General features: G+C 41.9%; 2 protein-coding genes across 8 annotated transcripts in view; one reads left to right on the top strand and one right to left on the bottom strand.

Annotated features, from left to right (window-relative positions):
• RNFT2 (ring finger protein, transmembrane 2) overlaps positions 1–2,905 on the top strand; it is an 81,035-nt gene extending 78,130 nt beyond the window's left edge. For all 7 annotated transcript variants that reach the window (XM_074296860.1, XM_074296820.1, XM_074296830.1 and 4 more), the window contains one exon: positions 286–2,905. In XM_074296860.1, coding sequence (XP_074152961.1) covers positions 286–420 — 135 coding nt within the window. In that variant the 3' untranslated portion in view covers positions 421–2,905. The remainder of the gene's footprint in view (positions 1–285) is intronic.
• Positions 2,906–8,047: 5,142 nt separating this feature from the next.
• The window catches only part of HRK (harakiri, BCL2 interacting protein), a 22,976-nt gene continuing 5,408 nt past the window's right edge, over positions 8,048–25,615 (bottom strand). Inside the window, exon 2 of the mRNA XM_074296901.1 lies at positions 8,048–12,836. The gene's annotated coding sequence lies outside the window, so the exon portion shown is untranslated. The remainder of the gene's footprint in view (positions 12,837–25,615) is intronic.

Here is a 25,615-nt window from a genome sequence, read left to right as displayed (position 1 = left end):
TTTCCAACTTTAAATCTAGGATCCTATGAATTTTGCACCTTACTCCAGTGCTTTGCACACAGTAGTTACATAATAAATGCTCCATGAATGTCAAGAATCACTCCCATTGTGTGAACTTGGGTGACTGGGAGGATGATGGTGCACTTGATGGAAATGTGGAAGCTAGGAAGTATGGAGCAGAGGGTAACAAATAATATTTTAGCCATGTTGAGATGTTTGAGATGTGGTTGGAGCACCGAAACCTGCAAAGTGGTGCTCCTCTCATTGTTCTCCTTGTCCCCGTAGCACGTATTCTGTGAGGAGTGTCTCTGCCTGTGGTTCGACCGGGAGAGAACTTGCCCTCTCTGCCGCTCAGTTGCCGTGGAAACTCTGCGATGCTGGAAGGATGGTACCACCTCTGCCCATTTCCAGGTGTATTAGGTCAAAAGACTTTCATCGATGGAAGGATGGAAGAGCCCCAGAGGAGCAGAGACATTGGAAAAAGTCCCTGGGCCTTTATCCCACATCAGTCTCATTTAATTGGTTTGTCCCCAGCATGGCATTCTGTTCTTAGCCACACTCCATGAAGAATGTGTTGCTGAATAGTTAAAACTATGGGTCCCTTCTATGGGACTTTGTTCACTCCGGATCCAGAACTGAAATCCTCACCTGAACTCACTTCCCCTCTTCCCTTCCTTCTCCTCGTAGGCTGATGAAATACCCTGACCTTGACAATGTCCTTATCCCTTGTCAACCAGCCCTGCAGAATCTGACACTGTTCCATTCATTGCCCATCTTCCAGGCTTTCCTACCCCTCAGAAAATGGTAGACATTCTTGGTCACCTACCTATAGATCCCCCAGGTAGGTGGTATGGTGTGTAGAACTGAGTTTGAATGCTGCTGTAACAAACTCAAACTGTAGAACCCTGTCATTTTATAGCTAGCATATATCCTTTCTGAGCCTCGAATTTCCACATCTGTAAGATGGGGATAATAATACCACCTACCTCACAGAGTTATCGTGAGGATCAAATGAGATAACATAGAAAATACTTTGTAAACCCTAGAACTCTTACATTGAGTACTAGTTCTAGTAGTATTATATTGTTATCTAGTTCTACTAGTTCTAGTAGTATTATGGTGACCTGCCTCCTGGACAGGGTTTGGGCTATCATCTGGGTCACTGGGGAGAAGGGCAAAGATGGACACAAGTGTTGGGAACTAAAGTTTTCATGAGAAGCCACTGCCTTTCCCTCCTTCCCTGCTCAGTGAATCAGGCATGCACATACTCTACACTAGGAACTGTCCTACATGTTGGCAGTGGTGGGATTCACCTCAGTGGAGCTCTCTAAGAAGATGCTGGATGGCCATTTTGTCAGAAATCCTACAGTACGGATTCCTGTGGGAGTCAGAGTTGAAATAGATAACCCTTTTCACCTCTTAAGATCCTAAAATGCATTGATTCTGGGAAATTCTTGATAACCCCGTGGTCCACAGGCTCATAGACAAGTGGGCAACCTGTTGCCTGGATGTAAATGGCTCTCAACTCCTTCTGTTGCCTGGATGTAGATGGCTCTCAACTCCTCCTTTAGCCACATACAGCTTTGTTCTCTTTTTCGCATTCCTCCTTTCTTTTCCCATCTTCAGTCTTCCTCTGTTTCCTCTCCTCTTCCTCTCTTCCATAACTGCCTCCTCCTCTTCATACGTGAACCACCTTGTATTCATTTCAATGTGAACCTGTTGCCTCCCCATTAGAAAGTAAACTTCTTGAGGGCTGGATTTTTGTATTCCCAACACTTAACAAAGCTGTTTGTTGATTGATTGGCCATTCCCCTTGCCTGTGCCTGAACCACCTATAGGCATTAGTTCATTCTCCTGGTGGCCCTGAGGGCCAAAGAGGTAATGCATATTCTTTGGGATATGGGGTTCTGGCACTGGGCCCAGTCATACATGGATTTCTCTAACTGATGCCAAGTACCATATTTATTTTTATTTTCTACTTTCCCTTTGAGAAAGATCCTAGTGTAGTAGATAGTGAATAAGCCCTGGAATCAAGAGGACCTGAATTCAAGTCCAACTGTGATAGATGCTTGATTTATGGCCATGTGTGTAAGTCAAATCACATCTCACTGCTCCAATTCTCACGTTACCCTTTGTATGGTGACCCCAAATGTGTGCCAGTGTAGAGAACTTTCACACTGAGTATTTTCTACTTTTATGATACTGTGGGTCCAACCCAAGTAAAACCTGCCCTTCCAGCTTCTTCCCTACCCATCCTAGAACCAGAAGATCCAAGATCTAGGGCTAGAAGGAGCTTCAGATGCCAGCTAGTCCAACTCCTCATTTTAAAGATGGAGGAGAATGAGCTTCAGAGAATCACACTGGGCTGTGAATTTGAACTCAGGTCCTCCATCTCCAAATCTAGTTCTTTTTACTACCTGTATTATATTTCTTATTCCACAGAGAGACCTACTAAAGACTCCATTTCCATTTCTTAATATTATTTTATTTTTATTGATTTGTTGTTCAGTCATCTTTCAATCATGTCTGACTCTCCATAATCCCATCAGGGGTTTTCTTTTCAGAAATACCAGTTTGGTTTGCCATTTCCTTCTCCAGCTTATTTGACAAATGAGGAAACTGAGGTAAATAGGATTCAATAACTAGCCCACAATCCATTGTACCACCAACCTGTTCCATTTGTAGCGATAGAATTTGTTTTTGCATCACCTTCATTTCTAAGTACATCTCTTTTCCACTACTATCCAGAAAGATGAAAAGCAATTCAGCAAAACCAGCATGTTTCTCACCCACGGGTCCCCTGTCTCCACTACACCTTTGCAAAGAAGGAAAGAAAATGCATTTTCTCCACTCTTCTCCAAGATCAAGCTTGATCATTACAATTACACAGCCATCTATTTCAGAATTTTTGGTTTTGTTTTGGGTGATGTTTTTCCGGCCTTTCTCACATTACCCTTTGTATGGTGACCCCAAAAACCCGAGGCAGCCTCTGCCCATCCCTTGCCCTCAACCTGGTCTTAGCACCACTCACTGATTGCCGGAACTCAGGAAGTATATAGATTTTCAGAGAAGTGGGAGGGAGGAAGGGAGGAAGAGCAGCCTGTCTGGCTAATAAGCTGATTATCCCACAGTCCTCAGGAGTGGGGCTGAGCCCATCTTGCTGTCACTGAGCCCCAAGATGGGATTATCTGAGCCGCTTCCATCCGAACAGCCATGGGGCATTTCTCGGGGCATGGAGTGAGCTGGGACCTTCTCCATCGCTCGACAATTTTGGCATTTTCCCGGATCCCAGTGAGAGATCACCTTTCAGGGCAGCATGGCATCTTTCATACTCTGTTACTATGGAAATAGCTATGATGTTCAAGTCCCACTCGCTCAGATAAACAGGCAGGAAGGAGGGCACCTGAGGGAGAGAGTGCTACATGGATGTATCAGCTTGGCCCTTCTCCTCTTCTCTTTCTATTAGCCTTAAGGAAGAAAACCAAAGGCAAGCAACAGGAGGCCCGGCAACTGGTTTATCATCAACATTTCCCTGCATGCAGACACAGCAGAGGCATGATAAATTAGAGCTTGAGAAGCCTTATTAGCAGAGACCGTGTGCGATTTAGCCAAGAAAGTGCTTTTTGGAGGTCTCAGGAGATCCCAGATTGGGGTTTCTAGCTCTTCACCCAATCCATGATCTTGTAGAAGCCCTGAGGCAGTCTTTGTGCAGGCAGACTGAAGCATATGGACAGGAAGAGTTCAGAAGAGAAAGCAATATTTCCTATATGGGCAGAGGGGACGCCTGTTGAATTGACATCACTGAGGTTAGGGGAGAAATCTCCCATGCCTCCATGGTTGGCTGTCTGGATTTTTGCCAGTTATTAGTCCAGTTCTCTGAAGTGGGTTCCTAGACCAGAACGCCATGGTCCAGGAATCTAATTCCCCAAAATACTGGTGTAGTTTGCCATTTCCTTCTAAAGCTCATTTTCCAGATGAGGAAACTGAGGCAAACAGAGTAAGCCAGTATGCAGTTCCCAGAAGGGCACTGTTGTTCCTTAACTAGAAAGGACCGGCAGAGACTTCAGAAGCCATCAAGGCAAAACTCTTCACTTTACAGAAAGGGAAACTGAGACCCAGAATTTAGGATTGTGGAGCTACAACTGAAGGGACCTGGGAAATCATGTGAAAGTGATCAAAAGATGGATGCAGGGCTTTTAGCAGCTGCAAATGAGAACCAAGCTTTTCAGAATGAGGTCACTACTTTTCAGATGTGGCAAAGCATTGGCAGGTCTGTGACTTGGTATATCCTGGGCACTTTCAGCCTTCTCTATTTGGTAGAATATAAACCCAAAGAGGAAGTTACCAAGGAGTGGGATTTGAATCCAGATCTCTGGCTATAATCTATTGCTCTTTCCACTGTTCCATGCTGGTTCCTTTAATTCAAAGTAAGGATTTTACAGATCTCTAAGTAGTTCCTGATCTGGAAGGAACTTCAGAGATCATTGAGTCCAGTGCCCTCATTTTTTCAGAAAAGGAAACTGAGGTGCAGCAAAGCAAAAGTGATTTGCTTGTGGTTGTGAATCTAGTTAAGAAACACAGCAGATCACACTGTGAACACAGCAGGTACTTTTTTTTGGTAACTGCAAATTTAGAAAATACAGTCCTTACTGCCTCTGTGTGTAGTAGTGCATTGGGCAAGTTTAATTCTCTCCATTTTACACGAGACTTGGAGTCTATGGAGGTAACCTGGTTTACCTAAGATCATATTAGAGAATACTTGACTCCTAGATGTAGAACTGCATAGACTCTGGAGGCAAATGAATCTTTTTGAGAGCTAGGGAATCTGTTTAATACAAAGATTAAGTCGCTTACCTGAGACTCCACAGCTAAGTAAATAGTACATGCTATGACACTGGTAAATAACTAAATATTAAAGGCAGGATTTGAACTCCTGTCTACAAAGCCGGCTTTCTACCCAACACCTTTGAGTGAAGCCCCTTTGAGACCTGGGAAATCCCGGCAGGTGGCTCATGTGAAAGTGATCAAAAGATGGATGCAGGGCTTTTAGCAGCTGCAAATGAGAACCAAGCTTTTCAGAATGAGGTCACTACTTTTCAGATGTGGCAAAGCATTGGCAGGTCTGTGACTTGGTATATCCTGGGCACTTTCAGCAGCATACGTGTCTTTTTTTTTCTTTAAGTTTTTAAAATAATAGCTTATTATTTTGAAAATCATGCAAAAATAGTTTTCAACATTGACCCTTGTAAAGCCTTGTATTCCAAAATTTTCTTCTCTTCCCCTCATCCCCTTCTCCTACATGGCAAGTAATCCTATATAGGTAACACATGTGCAATTAAGTGAGGGTATCTTTACTATCCAGGCCCAATCCAAATATCTGGCTACAGTTATTCTTGCGGCGTGTCTGCCCCCAACTTGGACCAAGCACAACTAAGATGACCAATGACTGGGCAGCTAGATGGCACAGTGGAAAGAATACTGGCCCTGGAATTAAGAGGACTTGAATTCAAATCTGGCCTCAGACACTTGCCACTTACTAGCTGTGTAATCCTGATTGCTTTGGTGGGGGGAGGGAAGGAAGCAATATGGCCGATGATGGAAATCTTCAGTGTTGAGTGCGTTGTCCAAAAATGGGCACGATGGTGCCCTGTGGATGGAACTATGAATCGTTCTCTCCATTCTAGAAAACAGTTTGGATGTGGGGGAAGTGTGGACTACAATGTCCAAGAGATTCTGCTTCCAGGAATATACTTCGAGGGCTGTGAAAGATTAAAATATCTACCAAATACACCAAAATATTTATAATGGCACTTTTTGTAATAGGGCAAAATGGAAACAAACCATTGCCCATCAATTAGGGAGTGGCTTAAGTAGGCTGTGGTCTTTGAATGTAATAGAACATTATTGTGCTACCAGAAACAGTGCATGGATTGGGTACATATGATTCCATATCATATGGAATGATAAAGAATTGGTAGTAGAACCAGGAAAATGAGATATGAAGTGACTACAATTCAAATGTAAAGAATAAATTGATGGGCACTGGAGTTATAAGGACCAAGCTGGCCTTGAGATAGGAGGAGTCTGCTTCCCTCCTTTGTAGACGTTGGGTGTTTGGTGACTTGGAAAATCCCACACGCCACCGTTGGACTTTTTCGATGGATTGGTTAGTTTCTCTCCCCCACCCTTCGAACCCTCTTCGAACCCCCACCTTTAATTTTGTCTTAATGGATGACTTTTTGGTAAGAGGGAAAAGAGGGATACTTTGGAAGGTGTAGGTACCATAAAAGTCAATTAAAATCTATTTAGAAAAAGAAATGTGAGGAATCCACAGAAGCATGGGAAGACTTAAGTGAACTGATGTCAGACAGAACCAGAAAAACTCAATATGTATTGACTACAACAGTGTAAATGGAAAAAATAATAACAAATTGGAACCGAATGCTATTAAATGACACTGACCATGGCTCTAAAGAAGAATTATCAGAAGTTACCTCATTCCCATTTTGGAAGAGGTGGGGGACTATGGGTGTGGAAAACTGCATATGTCAGTCTTTTTCAATGTGTTGCATAGTTTTGCTGAGCTGCTTTTCCATTCTCTTTTAAAATTATTAGGAGAAAATAATCCCTCTGGTAGAGAGGAGGAGGTACACTGATAAATGCAAGAGATAAAAATGTATTTTTAAAAATGAGGGGGGGAACAGCTAGGTGGATCAGTGAATAGAGCACCAGCCCTGAAGTCAGGAGGACCTAAGTTCAAAACTGGCCTCAGATACTAAGCAGCTCTTAGTTGTGTGACCCTGGGCAAGTCACTTTACCCCAATTGCCTCTCAAAAAAAACAAAAACAAAAAATGAGGAAGGAGGAAAATAAGCATTTTTTTAAATGCCAGTTTTGTACCAGGTGCTTTATAATTTACCTCATTTAATTCTTTAAATAACCCTGGGAAGTTTCTTGTCATTTCATCATTTTTCAGTCATGTCTGATTCTTTGTGACCCCATTTGGGGTTTGGGGGCAGAAATACTAGATGGTTTGCCATTTCCGGCTCCAGCTCATTTTACAGATGGGGAAACTGAAGTCAACAGGGTTAAGAACCTTGCCCACTGAGTGTCTGAGGCCACATTTGCACTCAGCTCTCCCCCAGGTCCAGCACTCCATCCATTGTACCACTGCCCTCTAGGGGTCTTCCCAGCTCCTTGTCAATGATCTACTAATCCTGAACCCCAAAGGGGATTATGGGATGACCTGGAATCAGTGAGGAAGAAGGGAACTGAACACCTATTTCCCAGCGCTGCTAAGCAGGCGCTGTGGGGGTGAAAACTGGCTTGCAATCTGCTCCTATTTGCATGCTCATTAACATGTTAATTGAATGAATCGCCTACATTAGCTGGTAAAATCTCAGCATCTGAATCAGACTACTTGAAATAAGGACTTGAGATCAGCAGGCAGAAGGAGATTCGTTCTCCCTCATCCACATGAGCAGAATGTTTCTTTCCTTCTTCAGCCTGACCTTTAGTCTTTCACTACAAATGAGATAATCCCAATTACACTCCCCACTTCTCTAACACTTTCCTCCCAGACCCCCTAGAAGCAGAGAGTGCAACTGTCGTTCCTATTTTACAGAAGGGGAAACTGAAGTTAATCCAGGTCACATTATGTGATTGTAGGATCTAGACTAAATAGCTGTTGGTTCTAGAGCAGGGAGAGATCTCAGAGGCCATTTATTCTATGTCCCTTTATTCATGGATGGCAAAACCGAGGCCCAGTAAGGTGAAGGGACTTTTCTAAAGTTGCACAGCGTCAGAGAGCAGGATTTGAACCTTGGTCTCCAAACTTCCAAATCTAGTATTCAGGTTCAGGAGCATCCAGGATCCATGTTGTCTCTTTTCTATCCACCTCTTGGGTACATCAACCCTGGTGGTCTTCAGGCCTGAAAACAAGGAAAATAATTCCAAGGGGGCAAATTCTTCCCATTCCATACACCCCCACCCACCTCTGTAGACCTCAAGCGAGAAAAATGAAAGGATCGACCAAGACTTTAGGCTCAAGAGCACATCGAATTTTTTAATAAAGTCATTACAAATATGTACAAAGTGTTTTCAAGGTATGAAATCCTTCTTACAAAAGATAGCACAGCAAACTTGTCATATCAGAAACCAGAAGGGTGTGTTCTTAAGCTTGTTGTATGCTCAAGCCACACTGTAAAACCTATAAAACCCACTACAGAAACATTCTGTGCCCAACTCCAGGATTCCCCTATAAACAAGAGTTCTTCGCTTCATTTTCAAATGAATAAAATACAGAGGATTACAAAGGAAATTGGTTATATTGAAATAAAAATGTCATTTCTCCACCTTGTCCCTCTGAAATCTATCCCTGTACCCCTTGGGGAGTCTGTGGATCCCAGGTTCAGAAGCCTCTCACTAAAGTAAATGCATTCCCCCAAAGTAGGGCTTTTAGTGAAACACAAAGGTAGGGGAGAGGGGAGCATAATGAGATAGGGAGAGACTTTGGAAGTGGGAGCAGATGGGAAGCAGAAAATGTTTGCCCAGTGCTCAGTGCCCTGGAAGGAAAGCTGGTGATAAATGAGATAATGCTCCTTTGATCATCCATTTTTTTGACTGCAAGGAATCCTGGGAATCAACCAAGCCAACCTCTTCACTTAACACAGGAGGAATCTGAGGGAGGAGACATGACATGCCCAAGAAGCTACAGACTGGTGGTCTGCATTAGAACCGGAACCAAACTGAGCTCTCTTGTCACCAAAGCCAATATTCTTTCCATGATGTCTCTGGGGATGGGGACCCAGAACAGGTAATAAGTAAAATGAAAAGTGATGGTATCCTAAAGGCACCTAAAGGCATAGGATGGGTTTAAAAAAAAAAAGATACCATTCCCAGCCTTGTCCATTTAGAACAATGCATCCTTTTAAATGGAACCATGGACAGTTCTCATAAGCCCTGGTCTAGTCATAGGACCATCCATCCAGATGGAACTTCTATTGGCTTTGAACTGTGACGTTGTGGAATGGTAAACCACCTTGTGCTCCTGGGAAGTTCCCACATCATCCCTAGGCTGGAAGAGACCCCTGGGATCATCCAGTCCACTCTCAGCTCAGGCTGCCCCCAAACCATGAACAATATACAGATCTCTACTGTGTACTTAAAATTCAACATGGAAGAAACCCTCTGGCATCCCCTTAAATCAGGGGCAGGGAACATCCGGCCTATTTGCCAAGGCGACCACAAGTGATGATGAACTGAAAGCTAGGTACAATAGCCTCCCCCTACTTGCATTCTATAACCCGATAATTTTGTATGACCCACGAATGATGTTCTAAATATCCAAATGGCCCTTGGCAGACAAAAGGTTCCCCTGACCTAAATAGTCCCTCTTCGGGAACAACTTCCTTTCATATATGTCTAACCTAAGACTAAGTCAAGCGAGACCACGTGTGTTACGTAAAGACTCAAATGTCTCCACTGGACTGACTAATATGGGAGGCCAAAGATAAAATATCCGATCCCTGCCTTTAAAGAAGCACCCCCTTGCCCTTGCCTAGGTGAGTTTCACCATAGAATCTAGGATCAAAAGGAACCCTAATTGAACCCTTCTTTTCTTTAATAGGTGAGAAAATCGGGGTCCAGAAAAGTGATGTTCAGCCAAGGCTACCCAGGTATCAAGTAGGCAGGGCAGGATTTGAATGCAATTCCTCTGTCTCTAAATCTGGAGCTCTATGCATTACACAACTGATCTAGAAATGCTTTATTATTTTCCTTTTAAATGATTCTTTTGGATCAGCTCTCTTCCTTTATGTATGACTAAATTGGAGACCATAAAGCTGTACGGGATCCAAGCCTTCCCTCAACTCTCAGCTCAGGCAGATCTCAATGACAATATTCTACAGCCTTTAAAAGCCACTGGGCTCCTCCTGTATGTTCAGAAAATATGCAAAGATATGAAAAGTTGTTCCAGCTGGTTACCTTCAACTTCAAAGGAGGAGGGGGGGATGTTATTTGCTTAGGAGGGAGGAGTAGCCAATAAGGAGCCTTAAAGTCCCAGGAGCATCCCGACGCCAAGGCCCCCATCTTCTGGGGATGTAAACCATTTTCTATAGGATTGTTGTTGTTTTGCTTTAAGCAGTGAGCCCAAGCTATTCTTCCCTGGAAGCCAGTACCTAGACGATGATCTCAGAAGTGCCCCCCCTTTCCCTCTGCTGTACCAAGTCAGTCTGCTGAAATCCAAGATGAGGTCTTTCTTTATTTTAAGCCCTGCCTGCCTGCCTGCCTCCCTCGCTCTCTCCCTCCTCCCTTCCTCCCTCTCTCTCTCTCTATCTCCTTTGAGGCTCTGCAGCAAAGCTCATCAAAATCAATGACTTCTTAGTGTCTGGAGAACAGGGGGAGCGAAAGGGAGTGAGGGAAGAACTGAGAGATGGAACTCACCATCAAAATACAGATAATCACCAAAGAGCCCCCCTCGCCATCCGATGCAATCCCCGTAATGCAACGAGAAGACAGCAGAGACGTCTACGGATATATATCATGCGTCAATTTCCTAATACAAATGTCAATCAAGAGTCGAGTGTCCTATCAAAATGAGCATAAAAACAGCCCCTTGTCAAAAGCAGGGGTCGCAAAGAAGTGCACTCATACTAATGATGTGCCTTCCCCCCTCCAAAAAAAAAGGCAAGATTGAGATACACATCTGTTAATAATACATAAAAGCTATATACAGTGAGTCCTTGCCGGAAAACTTTGGGGGTCTGCTTGGCTCTTTCGTGGCTTTCTGAAATCAAAGTCCCCCAGGATACAAGCCTCACGCTTTTGCTAGCTCTATGTCCCCCGGCCGGAGGGATTCCAAAGCTAGCTGAGGAAGAAAGAAAGGATCCAAGTCTAAGAAACACAGCACTGAGCGAGCGTTTTCCTCTGGGCCTCCAAAGTGGAGGCCACTGGGCACTCTTACAAATACTAGAGGGATCTGGAAAAGACGACCCTTAAATAAAAACCGCCTTACGGTGCTACCACATGCCAGGCAGCACTCCCCAGGCAGGGTCAAGGACAGTGGAGCAGTTACTATGTTAAGCCAGGAAGGTAAAGGACTCAGGTAAGTGTGCTGCCCTCCTTTTCACAGACTCCCTCCCAGAAGCCTAACTCCAACATCCAGCAACTCCTAGCCCCAGAAGAAGGGTCCAGGCTTGGCCCAAGACCTGGCATGTGGAGTTAAATGTCAGTGTCGTGTCAGCCCCACAAAGTCAAATCCAAGTGAAGGGGACTGACCGCATGTGAAAGAATGGAGGATGATTTGTCTATCTTCATCTGCAGTTGTTTTTAAAATCTATTTAATGTAAGTTTTATTTAGAAAAGGCTGGGGGGGGGGAGGTGGCAGCAGGAATTGGGACCCTGCCATGAAGCTCTTTCTGCCTTCTAAGGGACCTGCCTCTTTCAAATGCCAAGGGATCAGTCCCATTTCAGCCAGATGAGCCCAATGAACTCCTGCTACTTGCACTGTGTTCTCACAGCTGGGCTCCCAGCCACCAAAGTGAGCAAAGCCGCTACCCATGAAACGTGTTGTGTATTATTTGGAATCTACAGTCTGAGCCTTCCCTCTCTTGCCCATCGAGACAATAGGAGCTGGAACGCCCGGCACAGATGTATAATACCAGTTGTTATTTTGTTTTGGTTTGGTTTTTTTTTAATGAAAACAAAAATAATAATAATTGCTCCCTGGGGAGACTCTGTAGCCAAGTCGCCCTCAGAGGTGCATGCTTATAATGATCTATAAATTTCTGAAAATAGTAACTTATCTTAAAACCCTCCGACAGCTTGCCAGTCTGGTGCCCACCGCTGGGATGCCCATCGGCTCCTCTCCTCCAACCCCTGCTTAGAAATTCAACATCTTGGCTCGTGAATCCCCCAAATCCAAGAGCAGAGCTCCCTTGGAATGGCTGTGGAATGGATTCCCAGGGCAACAACCGTGAGGAGGGGGAGAAATCCCCGCTCGCTTGTGGAGTCGTTTCCTTCTGCCGAGCCTTGCCACACCCTTACCGGTGCCCAAGGTGTTCCCAAAAGGACCCAAGGCCAGGAAAGAGAAAATGGCAAACAGAACTTGGCAATTCATCTCATTTCAAACAAAAACTCCGAACAAGCAAAATGAATTCCTCTCTGGTCCCCAGCCCCACAAACAACTTCAGTAAAACAGTAGCACCAGAAAGGCAGTTTAGCACCCGGCAAATATGAAAACAGCACCAAAGAAACTAGATAGAAAAAATGGATCTGCCCCGGTGGGGCAGAGTTTCTATATACACAAATTAAGCCTCATCAGAATGTTCCAAGGTGGAAACACCCTGCACCCTGTGCCCACCCCTTGCCAAGACTAGCAGGCCTCCATTCCCCCATCTCTATCGCTCAGCGGCTATCTCCAGAGGTTTCATTCTGGCTGTGGGAAATGAGCTAGCCTTGTCCCAGCGGGCCTCTACTTCCTGCTCCTCAAACGCGGAGGGGACAAATGTTCATATTGCGAGTCGCATAAAAGGAACGGGAACGCCCGTTCTTAACAAGGCATGCAGAGATGATAAATATTCCTATTCTCTCTTATATATATGTATATATATATGAGGATATGTATATATATGGATAGGTTTCTGTTTCTATTTCTGCTGCTGGATGTCTGAAGGTCGCCTCCAGTCCAATTCGGCATTCCCGTTGCCCAAGGTGTTTTGATGTCCTCCACTTTCCGCTCGTGTTGCCACCCTTCTGGACCAGTGGCTACTCATATTCCGGATTCCCTCCAGGAAAATGGGATCCAGCTTGCTCCAAGGACACAGGATTTTCTCCAGCCTGGGGAAATAAAAGAGCTGAACATCAGTGACTTTTGCTCATCAGACAATTGGCATTTATTAAACATCAACTCTGCGGTGGGCTCTCAAGATCACAACAATAAAGAGGCAAATCTTTGGCATTAGGCGTTCCATTTTAGAATCTGGTACAAAGGAAAAAAACATCAACTCTCAGGAAGCAAGGAAATCTTTGAAATCTTCCCTCTCAAGCTTATTATTCTCTGGGTGAGTTGGGGTTAGTCGCCCAACACCTCCAGGTCTGAGTTTTCTCATCTGCAACTCAATGACCTCTGAACTCTCTGCCGATTCTAGATTTAGGATCCTCTTGGGAAAACTCGTTCCTTTCTCTGGGTCTCATTTTCCTCATCTATAATCTGAAGGTGCTGAATTAGATGCTCTCTGAGATCTCTAAGGTCCTCCTAGGCACGCAGAACCATAACCAGGGTGAGATAACTGGATTTTGTCCCAGGGAAGGGAATTTGAAGTCCCATTGAGGTAGGAAGGGACATTCTTCCTCCCCTGCCTACATTATCTCTCTCCTGCCAATTTCCTCCTCCTTCAATAGTGGAGAAATGAGTATGTGCTACTTCTGTCCACTCCTCAGCAGTCACACCTCAGATAGCACCCACTGGCAATCCCAAGTAAACCAATCATTAATTATGTTTATGAAGCCAAGAACCAAGGCTTCTATTTCTCTCCCAATCCTGACTTCTTAGAGGATCACTATTTGCCCAGTACCCATTATGGTCATAATGTGTATTAGTTCTTTGGGTAGGCAACCCACTAAATGCCTTGTTTTCTATATGTGGATTTGCAATCCTTGAGTCTTTAAAGCTAATTCTAATGCTAAAATTCACTGCATTTATAGCTTATTCTAATTCTTTGAGTAGGGAACATGATTTGTCTCTCACATGGCCATTGACAGTCTTTGAATTTTGATAGAACTCTCTATGCTTACAAATTGTATTAATGTTTTGGCTAGGGAACCCCAAAACATGGTTTGTGTCCCATAAGGGATTCCAAATCCTTGAGTTTTGATAGAATATATACCACCAGGTAGAAGGGTGTATTCCACTTTCCAATCACTGAACCAAGAATCAAAATAAAATGTGAGATTTTTCAGCCACTAATTTGGAATTAAAAGGCAGCTATCCGAGTGGAGAGAGGCCAGATTAGGAGCTGAATTCAAGGCCTCACTCTTCACAAACTGTGACCATAGTCTCTCCATTTTCTCCTTATTCCTACGCCATATCCCTCAGCAATTCTCTTAAACTAGCAATTACAGCAGTTTCTTATTTGCCTCAGTGTAGGGTCTTTCCACACCAGGAGGTCCCCAATTCAATTTTTCCATTCAATTCCTAAGATCACAGATGGAGAATTGGAGGGTGCTTTAGAGGCCATCTCATCCAATTTTCTCACTTTAGAGATAAAGACACCCCAGGCCAGAAAGGGGATCAACCATTTAGAATGAACCATCTATTCCAACTCTCTTGTTGTACAGATGAGAAAGTTGACACTCAGAAGACTAGCCCATGGTTACAGAGCCAGTAAGTGCCAGAAGCAGGATTTGAACCCACATCTTCAGAACTCTATGCCAGTGAAAGCATGGATCTAAGTCACAAAAAATAAACAGGCAATTAAAAGTCTATTATATATCCGTAAAATCAATATTGACCCTTCCCCCATCTTTCTCCCAACTACTTAGATTCAAAGTTCTTTATGCTCCTATCTTTCCGGTGAATTATTTTAAAACAATAAGCAGAGGGGTTGGACATAATCATGACAAGTCACAATGTTATTTTTTTTTTTTATTTTTTTTTTTCCTGAGGCTGGGGTTAAGTGACTTGTCCAGGGTCACACAGCTAGTAAGTGTTAAGTGTCTGAGACCAGATTTGAACTCTGGTCCTCCTGAATTCACGGTGGTGCTCTATCTACTGCGCCACCTAGCTGCCCCCTAGTCACAGTGTTTTAAAGATGAAAGATGATAGAATGTTTACGGTTTTATTAAGATTTTAATTTTTGTTTTGCATTCAATAATTTTGATTATTTTATTGATGATTTTTAAAATTTTAATGTGGAAAAACTGGCGCAATACGTGGGTTGACCATAGATCTTGCTCTGTGACAGTCCCTTCTTATTCAAGTCCTCCACATTCATGATGGGGAGGAAGGGAGTGAAGAAACATTTTTTAAGCACCTACTATGTGCCAAGTATTGTATTAAACAATTCATGCATTAAGGTTTCTCAAGTGTTTGATTCTCAACAATCATATAGAGCCTATTATTTTCCCTATTTAATAGAGGAAGGAAGCTGAGGTTGAATGAGAAGGAATTCATTCAGCCTTTACTTGGAGACCTCCACTGAAGGGGAAACATCCTGCCTCCTGCACTAGCCCATTCCACTTTGGGTCGGCTTCCTTGATTAGGAAGTTTCCCACAAAATCAAGGCTAGACTTGCCTTCCCATAGCCTCCTACAATGCTCTTCCTTCTGCTTACTTTGATCAAGCTTTTGACCATTCAAATACTTGAACACAATTCCCATGTTCCCCAAGTCTTCTTTTCTCCAGATTGAACATATTCAGTTCCTTCAGTTGACTTACATGATAAGGTCTCAAGACCCTTCTCATCTTCGCTGCTTTCCCCTAGACGTTCTAATTATTGGGGTCCTGCCTAAAACACGGCCTCCCCAGAACTGAGCATAACACTCCAGATGTGAGCTAAGCAGGCTGTCTAGCCCAGGGCTTCCTACTTCTGACCATTATTAGTTTTATACTAGAACATGTTTTGGTTTAATTGTTTTTTTTTTTTTTCATTCAGGATCGCTTGCAGGGGGACAAGAAAGTAGCTCTATGAGAGAGAGAAAATATACCCTGATACCTTTCAGAAATCAAAGGAAGCTCCTTCTGCCTCTATCTTCCCTATTTAAAAAAAAAAAAAAAAAACAAGATGAGCTAGAGTAGGGCACGGAGCTCGTACCAGTGTTAACAGCTTATAAAGCTATAGAGAAAGACCCTCTCCAGGGGAATAATCATGGAAGGGGAGAAGGGTTCCTCTGGTCCTAATTATCACTTAAATAATGATACATTTCTCTGGTGCTAGCTTATTAGGAAGCTCAGAGCTGAATGGAGGCTGTAATGGAAGTTAGAATGATGAAGGTTAGAGTTTGGAGATATGTAAAAAAAAGGGATGTTTGGGGTCCCAGATTCCCCAAAAAATGAATAATATTTCATCATTATAGCTAATATTTATATAACACTTACTATGTCCAAGCACTTTACAAATATTATTTTATTTGATCTTGATGACAGTCCTATGAGGTAGGTGTTATTCCCATTTTACAGATGAGGAAACTGAGATAGATGAAATGACTTACCCAGGGTCACCTTTGAACTCAGGCCTTCCCTCAGACACTATGCTACCTCAAGGCCTAGAGAAGCTCATCATCTCATTGGCTGCAGAACAATAGATTTTTGGTCATAGGAACCTTGGAGGAGCATTTGCTGAGTTATAGAGTGGTTATAATTTGGAAGAAGCAATCCCACTGATGAAACTGTAGTCTTAAGGTATTATTATTATTAATTGACAAGCACTTATTTCAGCACCCACTACTAATTATTTTTTCCTTCCTTTCTAAGACTACTGATCCTGGTCCATCCCTAGCCCATATTCCATGCCATAAAGAGTCATCAGAGTAGGAAATTAGTGGGAGAGATAATATGATTTTTGGGGAAAAAATACATTTTTTCTCTGGTGCTTTAAGGTTAACTAAGTGCTGGAGACTGGGGATGCAAAGACAAAGGATGAAATCGTCCCTGCTTTCAAGTATCTTAAATTCTATAATAAAATAAGAGACTGAAATCATAATTAAATCAGAGACTGAAATCAAATTATATCCTATAATAAAGTCACAGGCATAGATTGAATCTACCCCTCTCATTTTACAGATGAACTGACTTTTGCCCAGGGAGATTAAGTGATTTGCCCACAGCCACACAGGGAGTACGTCCTGAAGGTGAAATTTGAACCCAGGTCCTCTGATACTAACGTTAATACTTTTTCTATTGTGCCACATATAAAAGTATGAGTAAAATAGGATAGGGAGCAGCTAGGTGGTGCTGCAGTGGATAAAGCACAGGATCTGGAGTCCGGAAGACATCTGTGGCTTCAGATACTTCCTAGTTGTGTTTCCCTGAGCAAGTCACTTCACCCTATTTGCCTCAGTTTCTTCATCTGTAAAGTGAGCTGGAGAAAGAAACCATTCCAGTATCGTTGCCAAGAAAACTCCAAATGGGGTCACCAAAATTCAGACACAACTGTAATGACTGAATGAATGACAAGAAGAATAGATGAGGGACTAGCTCTTGATTTCACTAATAGAGAGGATTCCCAAGTAAGGAAACACTCTCCCTCAATGCAGAATGGCACCATCTCTGCAACTGATAGTCTGAATAGCAGTTTTCAAAGTGTCTTCTGTGGATCCCTGGGAATCTGGAAGGCCCTTTAAGAGGGGCCAACAGGTCAAAATTGTTCTCATAATAATACTATCTAATAAGGTAAATATCACTAATTATAACTCAAAAATAAAAGCTTTTAGTAGGGAACCCAATGATTATTAAGAGGGGTCTTAACAACTAAGAAGTTTGAGATCTGTTTGTTGGCTTAGAATATGAGATTAAGGGACTTCATCTGTGTCATGGAGTCAGTAGATCTCAGAAGTGGAATTTAAGCCACCATTTTTCCTGGTTTTGAGACCATCTCTATTACATCACATGACTTCTTCTATATAGAATAAATATAAAATAAATATAGACAAGGGAGTTAAATAGGAGTAGTTTAGAAAGGAGAATCCGGACTTTGGGGGTATCAGGAAAGCCTTTGTGTAGAACTGCAGGGTCAAAAGAAAGTCAAATAGAAAAGGGACCTCCAGTCAGTAAAGAATTTAATCACTAAATTACTATCTGGATGACTGAGAAAAATATTGACTTAGAAAAATTCATATTAATATTGTCATGTCACTTTACCCTGTGTGCCTCAGTTTCTTCATTTGTAAAATGAGCTGAAAAAGGAGAAGGAAATGGCAAACCGCTCTAGTACTGTTGCCGAGAAAACCCCACACAGGGGTCATAGAACTTCAGAATAACTCCGTCATTGTATTCTTATTTATTTTGCTAAATATTTCCCAATTATACTTGAATCTGGTTCAGGACTCATGTAGGCAGAAGATGGCGCGTTGGGCCCTTTTGATGCTGAAGGTGCACTTGAATTGGCTCTTGAAAGAAGTGAGGGATTGATCTTGAGACAAAGGTAAGGAGAGGGTGTTCCAGGCAATTTTCCTGACAAAGACAAGTGGGTTCGGCTGTCAAGAGGCAAGTCCAGAGTATATGATGGCCTGTGCTGAGGCTAGATTTGTTTATTTGCTGTAATTTATGGTCAGATCCTCTGGCTCTATTTTGACCTCAGATTTAGAGCAGAAGGAGCTTGGAAGTTATCTATTTAAATCTCTCATTTTACAAAGGAACTGTGATTTAAGAGAATGGAGACATAGACTCAAAGGTGGGAGGGACTGAGTGGCCATTGATGGAGGTCAAGGGCAATCACTTGAATCCTCTCTCTACTTTCTCATACCATGGAGAAACTCACCCCTTTATCAAGAGGGAGCTACCCAGCTGAGTGAGGCTGGTGTCCAAGGGCAAAACCACCATAATTTCTTGGAAGGCAGGGGTTATGTCTCCCATAAGTCTCTGGATGATCTTGGCTGACAAATATTTATAGATAATAATGATTGCAAAATGAGTCAGGGAAGTGAAAGACTATCAGACTGAAAAGGAGAGGACTTGAGCTTAAATCCCAGCTCTACTATTGGTGTGACCTTGAGCAAGTGAAACATCAATCTGGGGAGGGATGTCAATTTCTTGATACCCAAAATGAAAAGGTTGGTTTTAATGGCCTTGGAGTTTCCTTTCAGCTCTTAATCTGATTCTAAATCACTCTACTCTCTTTGAATCTCAGTTTCTTCATCCATAAAATATACACAAAACATTAGATGATCTTTAAAGTTCCTTCCAAATTTGGAACACAAGGTTTTGCAAAGTTGAATGTTGAAAAAACTATCTTTGCATGCATTGGGGAAAATAAAATACTATTAAAATTTTTAAAAAGGGAAGAAAAGTTCCTTCCAGACGTAAATCTAAAGATCCATGAGGTGACACAGTAAATACAATGTAACATGAAAGGAGTTATTCTAAATATTAAGAAAGGGAAGCGGTCACCACCACAAGCCACAAAATCCAATTCCAGTTTATTTTCTAATTAAAGCAGCAATTATGTAATAATTAAAATGACCCAAGAATCATATATACTTGATATGGAAATATCATCTCTCCAGAGAGAATGGAAGCTGTTTGAGGGCAGGGAATAGTTTTGGTTTTGTGCGCCCAGATCCAGACAAAACAGTATTTAGTAAAGGTTTGCTGATTACAGTATCATACGGAAGAGCTAGAAAGGACCTCAGAACCCATCCAGCTCAATCCTCATTTCACACAGGAAGAAACTGAATCCAGCCTCAGACATTTACTATCTGACCCTGGGCAAGCCATTCAGGGTTGTTTGCCTCAGTTTCCTCATCTGTAAAATGGGAATGAGGGTCAAGTTGTGAGGGTCGAATTATATAGGATCTGTAAAGCACTTGGTATACAACAAGTATTTAACAAGTTCTGTTTCACTTTTTTTTTTATTAGGACTATTGATCCTGGTCCATCACCAGCTCACATTTCACACCATAAAGAGACACCAAAATAGGATTTATGTAGTGAATAACAATAATAATAATAATAATAGTAATTAATAGCAATATTTTTCTGCTTTAAGGCTTAAAAAACATTTGCCCTCAGTAACTTCCTGGGAGCAGCTGGTGGCGCAGTGGATAGAGTACTGGCCCAAAGTCAGCCCTGAGTTCAAATCTAACCTCAGACACTTACCACTTCCTAGCTGTGTGATCCTGGGCAAGTCACTTAACCCCAATCGCTTTACTAAAAACAAACAAATGAGTAAATAATTCTTCCTGGGCTTTCATTTCATCCTCTGGGTAATAAGGGATCCCATTTGAATTCAACTCTAATTTGATAGTATCTCCTAGTTTGAGCAACTACTGGGGAAGGGGGTCATTAATTTAAAGTGGAGGGGATGATCTTCATTATGCCCTTAAAGGTATTTTCCAAGCAATGGAAGTGGATTTGCAAGCAGCCAGCCACATAGTTACACACACACACACACACACACACACACACACACACACACACGCACACACGTGCTGTTCCATCCCATCTCACTACCAACCAGACTTGATAGTTGACTCTACTACTAATGGGGAAGAACTATTCTCTACATAGATAGAACTGCCCTACAGGGGACCATCTACATAGATTTGGCCTCTCGATGTCCTATGCAGCCCAGACACAGAACAGCTGGAACACAGACATCTCGGGAGCCAAGTCAATAAAGAAGGTAAATACAAGGGCCAGGCTAATGTAATCGAAAACAATGCTAAAAAGCAGCCAAGCTCCCATTAATGGCAATGGCCACTCTGGAGCCCACAGAACAGATGACAAAGCGCAGACTTCCCTCCTCTCCTCAGGAGTGGAATGGAGCATCCTTTACCCCGCATCTCCCAGATTTTCATAGACTATCCTCTGTGCCTGGAATCCACTCCCTAATGACCGCCTTTCTCTGAGTTGATAAATATTTTGTAAATACTTATATCTGCACATGCTGTCCCTTCAATTGAACATAAGCTCCTTGAGGGCAGGGACGGTTTCATTTTTGTCTTTGACTCTCTAATACCTAACCCCCAGGAGAGGCGCTTGGTAAAGGCTGGTTGATGGATTAATTGGTTGAACTTGTTGGAGAGTTCTAGCATTTTGTCAGTTGGACAAATGAGTAGTACAATGGTTAGAGGTCTGAGTCAGAAAATGTGATGAAAATGTGACTTCGAATCTGGCTTCAGACATTTACTAGCTGTGTAATCCCAGGTAGATCACTTGACCTCTCTCTGCCTCAGTTGCCTCACTTGCAAAATGAGGATAATATCTGTACCTCTCTCCCAGGGCTGTTTTGAGAAACACCTGAGGTAATCTATAAAGCACTTGCACAGTGTCTGACACATAGTTATTCTAAATAAATATTATAAATTATAATAGTATCTTATTACCTATTATTACTATTAATTATTATTATCAGTTGGTTTTGCTAAACTGTTTTCCTTTATTATAAGAGAGTTTTCAATGATGGGGGTGGAATGTAGATTTGGGAAATAGCAGGTATATGAAACAAAAAGCATTTATTTTTATTTAATTTAGAAGCAATTATTAAGCATCTGTCATTATTGAGATGAAATACAAGACACCAGGGGTAAAAAGACACTTTTTAAGAATAATAATAAACCTCTTCACTGTGCTCTGGGCTCTTCAGACTTGACAGCATGACTCAGCTTGTTTTCAATTGGCCTTTTCCTCCACCATGCTGGCTCCTTTCTCCCCCTGGGGAACTCCTTCCAAAGCCTCCATTTTGGGGTCAGGCCTAGGATGGCCATGCTTCATTTCCCATCCAGCTGTGCATCTGACTATGGACTTTTACCAGCATGTCCCAAGCAGGGACCTTCTTGCCACTTTCCAAAAATTTTCAACTCTCTTTTATGTATTATTTTCTATCATTAGAATATAAATTCCTTGAGGTCAGGGGAATGCCTTTTTCTCTTTTCTTTCTTTACCTTCTTTCCTTCCTCCCTTCCTCCCTCCCTCCCTCCCTCCCTCTTCTTTCTTTCTTTCTTTCTTTCATTCTTTCTTTCTCTTTCTTTCTTTCATTCTTTCTTTCTTTCTTTCTTTCTTTCTTTCTTTCTTTCTTTCTTTCTTTCTTTCTTTCTTTCTTTCTTTCTTCCTTCCTTCCTTCCTTCCTTCCTTCCTTCCTTTCTTCCTTTCTTCCTTCCTTCCTTCCTTCCTTCCTTCCTTTCTTTCTTTCTTCCTTCCTTTCTTTCTTTCTTTCTTTCTTTCTTTCTTTCTTTCTTTCTTTCTTTCTTTCTTTCTTTCTTTCTTTCTTTCTTTCTTTCTTTCTTTCTTTCTTTCTTTCTTTCTTTCTTTCTTCCTTCCTTTCTTTCTTCCTTCCTTTCTTTCTTCCCTCCATTGTTCCTTCCTTCTTTCCTTTATTTCTTTTTTTTTCTTTTTTTCCCCTGATATTTGTATCCTCAGTGCATAATGTCAGGCACATAGTAAGGCCTTCATAAATAGATTCTGCTGGGGAGAATAGTGCTTAGAAAATACATACAAAGTAAATACCAAGTAGTTGGGGAAAACACTAATAATTAGGGGAATTAGGGATTAGAACAATTTTTTAAAGTCCCTTAATAAAGGAAGGTAGAAAGGAGAGAGAGAGGGAGTGAGAAAGGAAGGAAGGAAGGAAGGAAGGAAGGAAGGAAGGAAGGAAGGAAGGAAGGAAGGAAGGAAGGAAGGAAGGAAGGAAGGAAGGAAGGAAGGAAGGAAGGAAGGAAGGAAGGAAGGAAGGAAGGAAGGAAGGAAGGAAAGAAGAGGGAGGGAGGAGAGGAGGGGAAAAGAGAAGGGAGGGAGGGGAAGAAGAAAGAAGGAAGGAAGGAGAGAAGGGAGGAAAGAAGAAAAAAATAAATAAAAAGAAAGGAAATAGAAAAAGAGAGAGGGGAGGGAGAAAAAGAAGAAAAAAAAGAAGGAAGGAAGGAAGGAAGGAAGGAAGGAAGAAAAAAGGGAGGGAAGAAGGAAAGAAAATAAGAAAGAAGAAAGGAAGGAGAACAAAGGAAAGTTTGGATCAAGTGAAATATCTTTTTTAATTTTAAATTATTTCTTTATAGAATTTGTTCTTACATCACTTCCATTTATGCATATAACTCTGCCTGCTTCCCTGTCTACTGAGCCATTTTGATGACAAAGATTTAAAAAGAATAAGGAAAATGCAAGTCAGAAAAAACTAACCAACACATTGGGCCAAGTCAAAAAACATTTATCAAGTGCTTACTCTGTACCAGGCACTGCTAATGGAGTCAGATACTTATGCTCCACCATCTCTTTTAAGGGAAGGAGATGCATTTTCTTATCTATTCTTTTAAGATAAGCTAGAATCAATCAACTTGAAGGACCCTTTCAACTCTAGATGTCTTATTTTATGAAGTTAATTTGTCAAATTGTTACTTTTATTATTTAATCTAATTTTAATTTTTAAAATATCCAGCTATTTACAATATAGTAAAACAGGCATGAAATGGGAAATGGCAACAGCACGGGATTGTCCCAAAATCCCCTTCAAGGTTCTATAAATATGATAAGTTCCTCTAATATACACAACATGCTACTGAAAGGCTACTAACATGGAACTTTCCACTCTCTGATGTAAATAACAATAGCTTGTGTTTAGAAAGCAAAGACAAATGACCCATGTGGTCCATTGGTCTCCATACAATGTTATTAAGCCTAGAGGAAGGCACTTTGGATAGATCCCTTTTGGAAGATGAGGAATCATGGATGAACCATGATCTGCAGAGCTAAAGGAATTATCCACAAGGAGCTAGGTGGCCCAGTAGATAGATCAATAGCTTGGAATCAGGGAAATCTGATTACAAAATTTTCCTCAGATACTAATTGTGTGTTAGTGGGTCACTGCCTCAGTTTGCTCTTTCGTAAAATAGAAATGATGAAAGCCTTTATCTCCCTTGAGGCAGGGAGACCAATTAGAAGGCTTTTTTGGCAATAGTCCAAGTGTGAGATGATAAAGGGCTGTGTGAGCAGAGAGCGGGGGCCATATATGTGAGATGATGTTAAAGGCAGACCTGAGAAGATTTGCATTGTACTGAATATGTATAGTAAGTGAAAGGTGAGAAAGACAGTGGGGTTGTTACTAAAAACTAGTGAGTGGGAGAACGGTGGCACCCTCCACAATAATTGTAAAGTCTAAAGGAAGAAAGATAATGAGTTGTTTTGGCACCTGTTGCATTTGAGATGTCTACAGAACATCCGGTTTGGGATGTCCAAAAGGCAGTTGGTGATGTGGGACTGGAGACTCAGCAGAGAGAGTAGGATTGTACATACAGATACCAGAATCTTCTGCATAGAAATGATAATTGAGCCCAGGGGAACTGATGAGATCACCAAGTGAGACTGTACAAAGCAAGAAGAGAAAAGGGTCTAAGATAGAGCCTTAGGGGACAGCCATGGGCAATGGGAACAAAATAGATGATAAATTCAACAAAGGGAGATGGAAAAGAGTCATCAGAAAGGAGGAGAAACAAGAGAAGAGGATCATGGAAGCTTAGACAACAGTGAACATTGTAGAACATGGAGCTAGGATTCGCTAGGAAAACCACGGCTGGATTTGGAGTCAGAGGGACTGGGTTTGGCTACCGGCTCAGTTTCTTACTCTTTGGCTGAGATACTTCTCTTCTAAGGGTCTCAATTTACTCATCTGTAAAATGAAAATTAGATGAATTTTAAAGTCCAAAAGGACCCCAAGAATTCATGTTGTCGCCCCCGTTAGATTGTAAGTTCCTTGAGGGCAGGGACTGTATTGCCTCTTTATAATCTTATTGTTTAGTACAGTACCTAGCACATAGTAGGTGCTTAATTAATATTTGCTGAACTGAATTAAAATTCATTCTATCCATGTAGGTTTCATACTTCATGTCCTTTCCACCCATCCATCTGGCAACACAATATCAACACTACCATTGTTTCTAGAATAGTCAGATTGACAAGCATTTGCTGTGTATCAGGCATTGCCCTTAAATACTGAGATTACAAATATTAGCAGAAAGACTTACAAACCTAGAAAGCAGGTATGTGTGCAGTAGATGGAGCAATGAAGCCTGGAATCAGAAAGACTCATCTCCCTGACTTCAAATCCTCAGACATTTACTAGCTATGTGACCCTGAGCAAGTCACTTCACCCTGCCTCAGTTTCCTGATCTGTAAAATGATCTAGAGAAGGAAATGGCAAACCACTCCAGTATTTTTGCCAAGGAAACCCCAAATGAAGAGTTGGACACAAGTTTACAAGTTATCAAGAAGCTTACATTCTTTTCTTTTTTTAATAGCTTTTTATTTTCAAAATCCATACCAAGATAATTGTCAACCAGAAGTTTACATCCTAATGGAGAAAGATAACACATAAAAAAGGCTGGAAAATGGGGAGAACATTGGGGCATAGATGCAAAAGTCCAAACAATCAGGAGCGCAGGTCCTAACCACAGATTGCCCTCTGTTTTCAGGAATCCCTAGGATTCCTTCCCTAGCCCCCACTCCTCCATGAGTGGCCCATTGAGGACAGGCTCTGTCTCACATTTCTGTCCTTGATTTTGTACACAAAAGGCACTTAACAATGTATCAATGTGTTTTTCATTCATTCATTTTAAGATTTTGACTTAGAAGGTATCATCTTAGAGATCATCTCAATGGCTTCATTTATAGTGGAAACTGGTAAGCTCAGAGATTTATGACTTAAGGGAACCTGGGAAATCATCTAGTTCAATGGTGGCAAATTCAAGCCAGGCCTATTGACTTAGATTAACATTTCTGTACCATATTGTATTTTTATTATTTTCATAAATGTTTTCCAGTCACATTTTAATGTGATTTAGCAGCACTTAGGTGTTTTGCTGTCCACTTGCCACCCATCAAAATTGGGATTCAACACTTCTGGATGCTCTCATCTTACATGGGAGAAAACAGGCCCAGGGAGGGAGCTAAGGTGGAATTCCAACTCCAGTCTTTCCCA

This window comes from Sminthopsis crassicaudata, chromosome 1 (assembly GCF_048593235.1).
Source record: "Sminthopsis crassicaudata isolate SCR6 chromosome 1, ASM4859323v1, whole genome shotgun sequence".
NCBI lineage: Eukaryota > Metazoa > Chordata > Mammalia > Dasyuromorphia > Dasyuridae > Sminthopsis > Sminthopsis crassicaudata.
Note: the sequence above shows the minus strand (reverse complement) of the source record. Positions and strands in the feature narration are given on the sequence as shown.